The 12,925-nt window shown below is 43.2% G+C and overlaps 1 protein-coding gene across 4 annotated transcripts in view; it reads right to left on the reverse strand.

Moving 5' to 3' along the window:
• The window catches only part of MOCOS (molybdenum cofactor sulfurase), a 64,723-nt gene that overhangs the window by 15,981 nt on the left and 35,817 nt on the right, over positions 1-12,925 (reverse strand). For 3 of the 4 annotated variants that reach the window (XR_001886014.1, XM_017874000.1, XM_017873999.1), the window contains exons 10-12: positions 9,544-9,622; positions 7,271-7,395; positions 1,776-1,881 (exon numbers count right to left, since the gene is read on the reverse strand). Coding sequence is in view for 3 of the 4 variants with exons in the window: in XM_017874000.1 (XP_017729489.1) it covers positions 1,776-1,881; positions 7,271-7,395; positions 9,544-9,622 (310 nt within the window). In the remaining variant the exon portion in view is untranslated. The remainder of the gene's footprint in view (positions 1-1,775; positions 1,882-7,270; positions 7,396-9,543; positions 9,623-12,925) is intronic. The other variant, XM_017874001.1, reaches the window with a different exon arrangement.

A 12,925-nucleotide genomic window follows, 5' to 3' on the forward strand; every position in this document is an offset into this window, starting at 1 on the left:
AAAAAAAAAAAAAAAAAAAAAAAAAAAAAAAAAAAAAAAAAAGGGTGGCTGTTGTACCAGGAGATTGATCTGAAAATGATGGCGCATGGGTGTATACATCTGTAAAACTTTATTTAACTGTGTACTGATGATTTTTGTATCTTTTTGTGCTTCAATAAATTTTTAATTGCTTAAGTTGGTGCGGGGTAAATGCTCAGGCATGGTTAGAGTATGCCCCAGAGACAGAATTGAAAGACTATGGGATTGGGAAGGAGGAGTCCCAAGGTTATATCCCAATCCCCTTTGAATGGCAAACAATGTATGAAAAGCCAGAGACCAGGATACCTGAGTCTGGTTTTGCCACTTACTAAGGGCAACTCCCACAACCTATGAGGACTACGGTTTCCTCATCTGCAGCAAGAGGGTTAGCACTTTTCCAGTCCTGAAATCCTTTGATTCTGGATCAAATCTGGGTTATAAACCCTCAGTTTGGGCTTCGTAAAAGGGCATGTTTTATGTCCAAAAGCTATCGTGGTTAACATGTGCATGATAGAGTCTCTCAAATTTGCAAATAACGCACAAAGAAATACCTAGCAGGGGACCCTCGTTCTGCTCTTGAACCACCTGCCCAGCAGGCCCGCCCTGCTAGAAACCAGATGGTAGGGAATGTGGGCCCTCCTGGTAGGAACTGGGGTTGCAGCAAGCCTGTCCCCACCTCCTATCTTTCTACATCAAGAACCCCAAAAAACTGCATACCCACTTTTTCCAGGACTCTGGATGCCTGAGGAAAAGGGTCCCTCAGTGCCAGGAGAACTCAGTGAATACCCAGAGAACATGCGACTGCATCATACTTTTGCTCCCAAAGACAGCAAGCTGGGCCACAGTATGAGAATGATGTCGTATGTTTTCAACAATGGCTAGAAACAAGAATGACTACAAATAGCCCACCCCTGCAAAGGTGGAGGAGGTGGCCTTAGTCAGCTTTATTAAGCTGTATTTGTATGTCTTTGCAAATATGTATGTGTGTGTACTTGACCACGTGGCACATGACAGTCACAGGACCCCCAGTTCACAGTGCTGTTAGGGGTGAGCCACTAATACAACACTCATCTCTGGCCTGTGGACCAGGAATGAGGAGACCATCCCAGTCATCCTGTGGCATGAGAGCTGGGTGATTTTTCCTCATTGCCTGGCTACGTTGGGACTTCAGTTTGCTCTAATGAACAATGAGAGGGTTGGCCGAACCATGACCCTTTCTGGAGCTGACCTCTTAACACTGTTAGGGTCCTTGGGAAGGCATCAGGTGGGAGTGGGCAGGGAGGGGTGCTAGTTCCATCTGTGGCACATCTTTCAAATAAAGCGTGCCTGCAGTTACAACTTTCAAAAGGTTTCATAACCACTCTTTTTTAGCCTTTAAAATGACTATGTGAAGTAGGGCAGAGATCCTTGGGGACAGGGGACAATGGGAGGGTGGACAATAAAAGTTGACCAAATGGTGGCAGTTCAATTAAAACAAACATTAAGAAATTGAATGATTAAAAAGTGAGAGCTAGGGGTTCTCCGTTAACCGTCTTGAGGATATCAAAAATGATCTTTGTAAGATAAAAGATAACCCTCTATAAAGATGAATGGAAGCTGGATGAAAGGGCCTGCTTACTTCTCAGGGCCTCAGTTTCTCATCTGTAAATGAAGCAGGGCTGAACTCTCAGATCTCTCCTCCCCAGGTGGGGGCCAGGCCCTGCTCCCAGTGGCAAATGGTTATGCTTGTCTGCTAGTTCCGAGGTATGAGGTCTTACCTGGTGTTTAGTTGCTGGTGAAGTTCCAAAATACTTGATGTGTTGATCAGCAGATACTGTGCCTCGTTCACCAGAGAAAGGGTGGCCATTGTACCAGGAAGTTGATCTGAAAATGATGGAGTATTTAAGAGAAGAGTTGCTTTCTCAGAATGCCAGTGAATCATGTTTCCATAGACTTGTATTTTTTTAAAAGGTAGAGACTATTTCTACAAAGGAAAAAAAGTGACGCCCTGGCAATAATAAAAATGTCCTAAGTATGGTGCATATGTCTCAATACAGAGGGAAAGGGAGATCCCAGAATACTCTGTTTAAAATAACCTGGAGAAAATAACAATAAGGGCTGGGCACAGTGGCTCAGCTCTTTGGGAGGCTGAGGTGGGAGGATTACATGAAGCCAGGAGTTCGACACCATCTTGGCCAACAAGGTGAAACCCTGTCTCTACTAAAAATACAAAAATTAGCCAGGCGTGGTGGTGCATACCTGTAATCCCTACTACTCGGGAGGCTGAGGCAGGAGAATCGCTTGAACCCGTGAGGCGGAGGTTGCAGTGAGCCAAGGTCACACCGCACACTGCACTCTAGCCTGGGTGACACAGCAAGACTCTGCCACAAAAATATTTAGAAAATTTAAAAAATAAAACAAAAAATGCTGAGATGAAATTGTTCCAGCAAATTAGACTTGGAGGCAAGACTTGGAGGAGGAGGGGTGATGGCAGGTGCGTCCTTCCCCAGGATATGACGGAGCAAGGCAGAGAGCCTTGGTGAGGGCAAAAGGCCCAGGGAGAACTTCTGAATCAAATCAGGGAAAAGCTGTTTGCCCTTGGGCAAGTGCCAGATATCGACTTCAGAAATAGATAGTAAACATTTAAAAACTACTAAAAGGGAAGGCCAGGTGCGGTGGCTCAGGCCTGTAATCCCAGCACTTTGGGAGGCCGAGGCGGGCAGATCACCTGAGGTTGGGAATTTGAGACCAGCCTGACCAACATGAAGAAACCTCGTTTCTAGTAAAAATACAAAATTAGCTGGACGCAGTGGCACATGCCTTTAATCTTAGCTACTCAGGAGGCTGAGGTAGGAGGATCTCTTGAACTCGGGAGACAAAGGTTGCGGTGAGTTGAGATCACACCATTGCACTCCAGCCTGAGCAACAAGAGTGAAACTCCGTCTCAGCAACAACAGCGAAACTCCGTCTAAAAAAACAAACAAACAAACAAAAAACTACTAAAAGGGGGACGAAACTATTGAAAGAAAATATTAAGTGTATTCAGAATAGCTGGCACCCCATCACCTGGCTGCCATCTCCCTTTGGCAGGCCCAGCATCGCTATCATTATAGATGAAAAGGTTTGCCCGGGCCAGGACCTACTGAGCTGTCTCCATATCAGGTGTGTGGACCCCAGAGTAGATGCAAACGGATACTTTTGAGAGAATTACCCTCCAGATCTGCCACTTGCATATATGCTCTTTGCTAAAATGGCTCTGCCAGAGTAGGGAGGTGTAATCCCAGCCCTGTCCACAAAGACCCTTCCTCTTTCACAGAGGAAAGGCCAACGTCTCCTAAGGCACACTCCCTCAGCGACCAACAACCTCCAGGGTAGAAGACAAAAGCCCCATTCAAAACCCTGGAGTCTGAGCTAAGAAAATAAAAGGCTCTAAAGCCTGGGCCAATGATCCTCCTGTAGGCCAGATGGATTCCAATTATTTGCTGTCCACAAAACCGCAGGACCTAATTAAGTTGTCAAGTGACAGATGATGAAAGGCATTTCGATCTTAGAGCCCAGTGCTTCGGTCACATACTTCAGAAGAAATGTTTGAGTGACAGTGCACTAACGAAACCCCTTTCCGTAGCCCTTTATTTAAGCTTCTCAGAAGAGACCCGAGGCTGAACACCAGCTATTCTGGCCATGAGTGACAGTCATTCATGGGAGTGGGAACCAATGGCAGGGTGCCCAGCCACCTCATTAAGAGACTTATTTTTGCTAATTTTTTTCTTATGTTTAATAATTATTTTTCAAAATTTATAATATACTTATGTTGCTTTGATCAACTATGTACTACTACAAATTACGGGCTGGGTGCAGAGGCTCATGCCTGTAGTCCCAGCACTTTGGGAGGCCAAGGTGAGAGGATTACTTGAGCTCAAAAGTTTGAGACCAGCCTGGGCAACATGGGAGAAACCCCATCTCTATTAAAAAAAAAAATTAAAAAAAAAGAACTCAATCCACAAGAAATTTTCTAGCACTTAAACTCTCACAATCACAGTAAACTTTAAAAAAATGTTTATCCATGTCAATTTATATACACATTTTAATTTCACAGAAGTATGATAGGGTAGTAGTCAATAAAAGATTTCCAAGTACAGAATATATAACACTAAGATAAAATTCTGTTGAGGACATGGAAAGGAAATACAAGTTGAAGAAGGAAAGGGAAAGAAATAAAAGACTGACCACTAAAAGATAGTTCACTTTATAATATATTATATAATTAATTTTTTTTTTTTTTTTTTTTTTTTTTTTTTTTTTTTTTTATATATTATATGAAGGGAAAGAAGAAAAACTGACATTAAAGGACAGTTTGTTCTCTCTCTCTCTCTTCTCTCTCTCTCTCTATACACACACACACACACACACACACACACACACACACACACACATAATGTATTTTGTAATGAATACTCATGAGATTCAAATTGCTATGGTTTAAAAAATGCTACAGTATTGAGATTCTATTGGCTATGTTGAAAAGAATAATGTACGAGTTCAAATTTAAAATGACAATGTTTACAATATGCTGGAAATCGTATCCTTTGTAGCTGTTTAAACTATTTTCAAAATTTAGATGACAATGTAAAAATGTATGAGTGAGGAATATAGTTTTTAAAAATCCTTCTAAGGTATACCAACTCAAAAAAACTGTTTCAAGACCAGTGACTGAGACTGCCAGAGAACATGGCACCCTAAGGGGCATCCTCTAAGTGTAAGTAGTCACAAGCTGACACTCCCTGATTCTGCATCGTGCAGGGAGCAGGAAGACAGGCTTTCTTCTTTCCTCTGCACCCACCACCTTTGTTCCACCAAGGCCCCATCTCCCACCAGGACAGTCCCAGCTGCCTCTCACCTGTGCCTTTACTGCCTGAGTTTCCCACTCAACGCAGCCCCCTCGCCAAGTCAGGGCTGACTTTCTAACATAAGCAGTGTTACGAAGCTTCTCAGCTTAGAATCCTCCGGTGAGTCCCGCAGCCACAGATAAAGTACTACTGACTCCTCAGTAGCACACTCGTCCCTTCTTCCCATCTGTCCCCCATCACTCCCCTGCTCACGTCTGACCCTCTAAACCCTTCTCTGAGCCCATGAATGCCAAGCCCTGACACGCTGCTCCCCGGTAACCATCCCGCCTCTGTCTGCTTGAAAAACTCCTACTCTCCTTTTAAGACGCACCTCCTCCCTGAAGCCCTCTGTGACTCATTCCAGGTGTAGAGGATTCTGCCCTTTGTGTAAACCTTTATTACATCTCTTACATTGTAGTATCGCTGTCTGCTGGTGATTGATCTCACCAACCGAGACCCCAAAGGACCAGGACTAAGGCTTAATTATCTCAGCCAACCTCCTGAAAACCAAGCAAACCCCAGCTAGGCCATGGGTGCTATGAATGATTGGCACTTAGAGATTTCACTGCTGCTCTCTTCTCCAGATAATTTACAAAGGTGGTGTGCAGGTCCTGACAAACCCCACTCCTCTACCCCTGGAAATGCCTATTTCTCTCTCCCCTTTAATCATTTCTCTAAGCTTATCCATAGCCCAAACACCACCAACTTCAATAAAATGAGTATAAATCTATTCCCCTTTTCTATCACACAGCAACTCAAATGCTTAACAGCTTATGGCATGAAAATCATCAGAACTTTAAAAGTCTAAGTACATTACATCTTTTGACTCCTCTCTATAGCATACACTTCTAGGGATTTATAGGTTAAACTATGGAGGGCTGCCTTAGACCCAGTTTTCAGTCCATATATGGTCAAATGCTATTAGTTTGGTTTATTTATTTTATGTTTTAGAAACATAAAACATAAAATATTACTGTCGGCCAGGCTGGAGTGCAGTGGTGTGATGATAACTCACTGCAGCCTCGAACTCCTGGGTTCAAAAGATCCTCCCATCTCAGTCTCCCAAGCAGCTAGGACTACAGGTGCCTGCCACCATACCTAGTAATTTTTTAATTCTTTTTGAGACAGAGTCTCACTTTGTTACCCAGGTTGGAGTACAGTGGTGTGATCTCAACTCACTGCAACCTCCACCTCCCAGCCTCAAATGATCCTCCCACCTCAGTCTCCCAAGTAGCTGGGACTATAGGCATGCACCACCATACCTGGCTAGTATTTGTATTTTTTGAAGAGATGAGGTTTCATAATTTTTGTATCTTATTTTGCAGATACAGGGTCTTGCTATGTTGCCCAGGCTGGTCTTGAACTCCTGGGCTTAACAAATCCTCCCTCCTCGGCCTCCCAAAATGCTGGGATTGCAGGTGTGAGCTACCACACCCAAACTCTAAATGCTATTTGGATTACAAACTAGTTCCTCTGGAAACTGATCACTAGGCCAGGTAACACATGAACAAGTTGGTAATCATCCATTGATTCATCTAGCCATTTATTGAGCAACTATACGCCAGGTGCTATTTTAAGCATGGGGGGACAGCACTGAAGAAAACAAGCAATAATCCCTATCCTCATAGAGCTTACATCTTCTAAAAGGAAAACAGAACAAAATAAGTGAGCAAAATAAATAGTCAGAAAGATGTGAAAAAAAAAAGTGCCACTGAGAAAAATGAGACAGGGAAGATTGCTACGTTGCTGCAAATTCAGGTACAGGGTGCTGTTCTGAAGAGGGTTGCCAACCAGCCTTCCCTAAGGAGGTGACATTTGAGCAGACACAGGAAAATGATCTTTTCCGCACATCTGGGACTGTTAAAAGTACTTTCATCTCTACTGCCTCACTTCATTCTAACAATGGTTTATGGTGGGAAAAATTGCCGAAACTTATAAAAGTCTGAGGAGCTGAGGTCTATAGAAGTTGAGGTGCCATGGGGTTCAAGGATTTACCAAGGTCACACCATTGTTTGGTGTTAGAGCTAAAAGCTAGCAAGCCAGATTTCCTTGCTTCCAGATCCAATCTGAGGACATAGCAAGCTATTAGGGGTTTTATTTAATACAATTGGATTAATTGTGCTTTTGAACATGCAGGAGTGAGGCCGAATGTTTGGGTAGAGCCTGGGCAGCTGGCTTTATGCCCTCCTCAGCCTCCTTAAGAGGATCCTGGAGCCCACTTCTCCTGCTGACCTGGGGCTACTGCAGCAGGTTTCTGCTAAAGGCTGACCACCCCTGCTTTCGATACATGAGCAAGTCACCCGTAAGTGCAGTTCATGTGCTGTTTTGATGTGTGCAAGGGTAAGCCAGGGTTCCTGTCCTCTAGGAACCAATTCAAAATGTAATACCGTTTCCATGTTTCTTCTTTGCGTTCCTTTGAAAGTTTGAAATTTGTTTGATCAAATGACAAGGACGGCCAAAAAATGTTGACAACCAGCTTGAAATTTTTTCTCCACAATCATAAGTATTTACTCTGGCAAAAGAGAGAGAGAAAGGGTGAACTCTTACATAATATTTATTTAAATGATAATCTAAATTGCAAAAAGTTAGATTACAAAATGAAATAAAACAAAACATTGCATGAGTCCTAAAGAGAAGGAAGCCTGAAATGTCAGATGCTGCAAGGAGATTTCCAAGGCAGGAAGACCTGCTCTCTGGGGCTTGTGTGAAGCTTTCAGACCAAATAAAAAGCTTAAACATTTCTCCTGGAAAGACCTTTTACTATTAATTATTGACACAGAGAACCACAAAGCTTAGAATTTGAGAACTTCCAGAGTGATATGTTGCTTTCAGAAGCCCTTGAACCCAGAAATGTGTCCTATTTTTTCACTATGGGCCTGATTGAAATATCTTCTCTCACATGGACTGACGTGTTTGGTTTGTAAAATGAACACTGTGCCTGTGGGTTACAGATATAAGTACTGCATTTATCAATCTGGTGTTTGAAAACTCAAGAATCCTCTAGAATTTTGTTATCCAAAATTTATTGTTCTGACTGAAAACGTGCTAAATGGATGTGTAAGTTGGTGACATTGGTGCAAGTACTGGCGAGAAGATGTAGAGTGTGCTTCACTCTTTATCCTCCAAGGTGGGGACCAGTGCCCAGGATGCTCCACTGTGTCAAGCACAATCATCACATCATCACCTTTGTGCTTTCCTGGGGGTAAAGCCCTTCACACTCCCAGAGTGATCCTCTGCCTATCATCCACAGCACTAATGACTGGGGTCCAACTTGGATGTAGTTTTAGCATTTAACATACCATTTCCTGCCTTGCATGATAGCATATGTTCAGGGCAGTGCACAAAGATGTGCAATATGGTTTGATACCATGCAGTATCACCATCTACTGAGCACAGACCTACCCACTAATGAGTGCATTGTGTTAACTGGTAGGCAATCAGCACTTTGAAAGCTTTTTATTATACATAAATATTTAGTGAAGTGTTACACAGTTAACTGTTTTAGTATGTGGGTGGAGGTGAAAGGGGAATTGGTTGGGGCTTAAGATAGGATAAATTTCCCAAGATTGGAAAATTTGCTATTCCACATGTATTCAGGTACAGATAAGATTAGATAAAAAGGATTGCAGACATTTGATTTGTTCAATAAAAAGACTTAGAAACATGTACAATCAACAAACAAAATAGCAATGCTAGTACATTCAACCCCACTTTACATTTCCTAGAATTCAGTAGATGATTTATCATCAGCAACCCAGATTAGATAATAACCTATAATATGGGTATATAATCTGTGAGTTATCACCTGAAAGCTAGGCTTTAGAAACCTGAGAGATGTCTTGATAACCCCCTAACCCCCAGCCTCCTTATCCAATCATCAGCTAGTTCAGGTTATTCTATTTCCAGAATATATACCTGCATCTTCCTGACTTTCTCTCTGACCCTGGTCCAAGCCTCCATCTTGTCTCACTTGTGTTGCTAACACAGGTGCTTATGTGGCCTTCCTGCTTGCACCACATCCACCTTCCAACCACTCCACAGGCACCAGCCCGTCTTCTCAACATGCAAATCAGGTATTTTCCCTCCCCATGAAGCCTCCTCTGGAGTGTTGCAATGCCCTCCAGACTGTTCCTTCTGCATCACCTTGTCTTCCCACCCCACACCATCCTCTTGACACTGTCCCAGGCTCTGAAGGGAACAACATGGGCATTCCAGTGGGAGGGACTAAAGATCAATAAACAGATATATATTAACTTGGAAACAACAAAGGCAAAGGAGATGAATACAACAGGGGAAATGGAGAGGGAAGGGCTGGTTTCTGTGGGTAGTCATGTGGCCCTCTGAGAAAGGGGCTTTTGAGCAGACACCTGTTGGAGTTGAAACTGACAGAGGTGAGAGAACAAGCCCTGTGGAGGTATAACTAGGGGAATAGCACCAGGCAGAGGGAACAGCAAGTGTAAAGACCTGAGAAGGGAGCATGCTTGGGAGGTTTGAAGACCAAAGAGCCAAGAGTGTAGTTAGAGAGAAGCATGCGAGGGAGAAATGGGCAGCAACTAGACTGAAGGGTAGCAGAGGACAGACTGCATAGGGCATTATTCTCTTCCCCCTCTTCATCAGCCTGTCAATAAAGCTGAGATTTTCACCTGCTTCAGAGTCTCACCTGTCAGCACAGACCCTGCTTTGGTGAATCTGAGTCCGTTCACTATTTTCCTCAAGAGGCACCTCTATAGGCTCCATCCCTAATGAACAAAGGTTAAAAACAAATTTAACATTGTGTAAAAACAACAGCTACTTGACTTCAAAATATACTACAAAGCTATAGTAACCAAAACAGCATGGTACTGACATAAAAATAGACACATAGACCAATGTGACAGGATACAGAACCAAAATATAAATCCACACATTTACAGTCAACTGATTTCTGAATTGGAGCAAGAAGAGTTCTCTTCAATAAATGGTGCTGGGAAAAGTAGATTACCATATGCAGAAGAATAAAACTAGACCCCTATCTTTCACCATATACACAAATCAACTCAAAATGAATTAGAGACTGAAATATAAGACCCAAAACTATGAAACTACTAGAAGAAAACATCGGGGAACTGTTTCAGGACATTAGTCTGGACAAAGAATTTTTGGATAAGACCTCAAAAGCAACAGCCACAAAAGCCAAAATAGAGAACTAGAATTACAGCAAACTAAAAAGCTTCTGTACAACAAAGGGAAACAACAGAATGAAGAGACAACCAACAGAATGAGAGGAAATGTTTGCAAAGCATCCATCCAGCAAGGAATTAATAACCAAATACATAAGGAAATCAACAACTCAACAGTGAAAAAAAAGCCAAGTAATTCAATTTATTTTAATGAGCAAATAATCTGAATAGATATTTCTTGAATGAAGACATGCAAATGGCTAATCGATATATTTTTTTAAATGTTCAGCATCACTAATCATCAGGGGAATGCAAACCAAAACCACAATGAGAACTTACCCCAGTTAGAATGGCTATTACCAGAATGACAAAAAAATAACAAATGCTGTTGAGGATGCAAAGAAAGAGGAACTCTTACACACTGTTGGTGGGAATGTGAATTAGTATAGCCACCATGGAAAACTCTACTGGGGTTCTTCAGAAAACTAAAAATAAAAATACCATATGATCCAGCAATCCCACTTCTGGGTATTTATCCAAAGGAAAGGAAAATCAGAGGAAAAAAGAGTGGTGGATAGGAGACAGGACTAATGTACAGCTCCCAGTTAGATGGACAGAACAGCATGTAGAGACTCACACTGTGAACTTTTGCTCCATGAACCACTGCAGGAACATACCTGCAGTGTTCCTGATAAAACTGATAAAATTCACAGACACTTTGAAAGAAGCAGCTTGCTGCTCCAAACATCACAAGATAGCCAAAAATTTGAGTTCCCAAAGAGTGAGAAGGCAAGAAGTTGGCCTCTGAACACACACCCTCATTGAGGAACCTGAAAATCCAGATCACAAGAGAAAGATTTAACCTTACCTAGAGCTGAAATGGATTTAGGGAGCCGAGCAAAATATAAAAGTAGAAGAGGCAGTGGGAAGAGCCCTGTAGGGACTCCTGGTCCCCAGCTTGAACCCCAGGAAAGCCATTCCTGGACTTATCTCACAGGGGTCCTTGGGGAAGGGAAGGCAGCCAGTGGAAATGGGGAGGGGCCACAGGGTGAAGGAAGTTCCTAGCTTGACTTTGTAATAATTTTAACTGAGCACAAACTTTCCTAAGTAGAATCCAAAGGAGGAGACAAATGGTAAGTAAAGATACAAGCGTAGAAGCTGCAGCCATTGGTCCTGACTGGCAGGGAGGAGCAAGGCCTGAGAGCCCTGTTTGCTTTCTCAGCAGGAGACTTGTAGCCTGGGGCAAGATCTCAACCCTGCTTACCAGATGCCTGTACAGAAACCTCAGCGCAGCTGAGGAGGCACAGTGGGAGTGAGACTGACCTTGCTGCCTGTGTGGGAGTTGGGTGAGGTCTGTCACTGCCAGCTTTCCCCCATGTCTCTGGAGACCTATTTGACACAGCAGAAATGGCCAAAATTTCCCTGGGAACATAACTCCATTCGCCTGCGAACCAGCCCCCCACCCCCAGAGTGGCCACAGCAAGTCCTGCCCAAGGAGAGTATGATCTCAGACCCACCTAACCTGCCTCCACCTGATGGTTTTTCTCTACTTGACCTGATAGCCAAAGACAAAAGATATGATCTCTTGGGAGCTCTGTGGCCCTGTTCATTATCTGAGAAACCCAAGTACCTATCCTAGCCAAGGCAAGGCAAGATTATATCCCCCTTCTACTGCTGCAGCTGGTGTTCTCTTGAAAGCACCACCTTCTGGCTGGAGACCAACCAACTCAAGCCATTACAGCAACTCGTAAGAGAACAACTCTGCTCCAAAGAAGGAGAAAACAACAGCTCATTCCACCACCTGCAACACCCTGGCTAACCAGAGGCCTGAGTCTGTCCATGTGACAACTTCACTGCTAACATAACCAGCATTCAAGAAAACCAGCGCACTAAACAAAACTACAGCCAAGGGCTAAAACCAGTGCACTAAAACAAAACTACAACGAAGGACTCCCACAGAGTCCGCTTTACTCCCCTGACACCTTCACTAGAGCAGGTGCTGTTATCCATGGCTGGAAGACCTGAATGTGAATCACATCACAGGACTCTTCGCAGACAGTTCTTAGCACCACTCCTGGAGCCCCAGAGTTCCGCTGAGTGGCTAGAACCAGAAGGGCAATAACAATCAGTGCAGTCTGGCATTTTAGAAGCCGTATCCATACAAGAAGGGAGAGAGCACAACATCAAGGGAGCACCCCTGGGACGAAAGAGTGTGAATAGCAGCCCTTGAGTTCCATATCTTCCCATTGAAACAGTCTATCCAAATGAGAAGTAACCAGGAAAGTAATTTTGGTAATATGACAAAACAAGGATCATTCTAGCTCTCCAGCAATGGATCTAAACCAAGAGGAAATATCTGAATTGCCAGAAAAAGAATTCGGAAGATTGACTATTAAGCTACTCAAGGAGGCACCAGAGAAAGGTGAAAACTATTTTAAAGCAATTTTTAAAAATGCAGGATATGGATGAAAAAGTCTCCAGAGAAATAGATATCATAAAGAAAAGATGATCACAACTTCTAGAAATGAAAGACACACTTAGAGAAATGCAAAATACACTGGAAAGTTTCAGCAATAGTATTGAAAAAGTAGAAGAAAGAACTTCAGAGCCCAAAGACAAGGCTTTCAAATTAACCCATCCAACAAAGACAAATACAAAATAATTTTAAAAAATGAACAAAGACGGCCGGGCGCGGTGGCTCAAGCCTGTAATCCCAGCACTTTGGGAGGCCGAGACGGGCGGATCACGAGGTCAGGAGATCAAGACCATCCTGGCTAACACAGTGAAACCCCATCTCTACTAAAAATACAAAAACTAGCCGGGCGAGGTGGCGGGCGCCTGTAGTCCCAGCTACTCGGGAGGCTGAGGCAGGAGAATGGTGTA

This window comes from Rhinopithecus bieti, unplaced genomic scaffold (genome assembly GCF_001698545.2).
Source record: "Rhinopithecus bieti isolate Rb0 unplaced genomic scaffold, ASM169854v2 scaffold_5260, whole genome shotgun sequence".
Taxonomy (NCBI): Eukaryota; Metazoa; Chordata; class Mammalia; order Primates; family Cercopithecidae; genus Rhinopithecus; species Rhinopithecus bieti.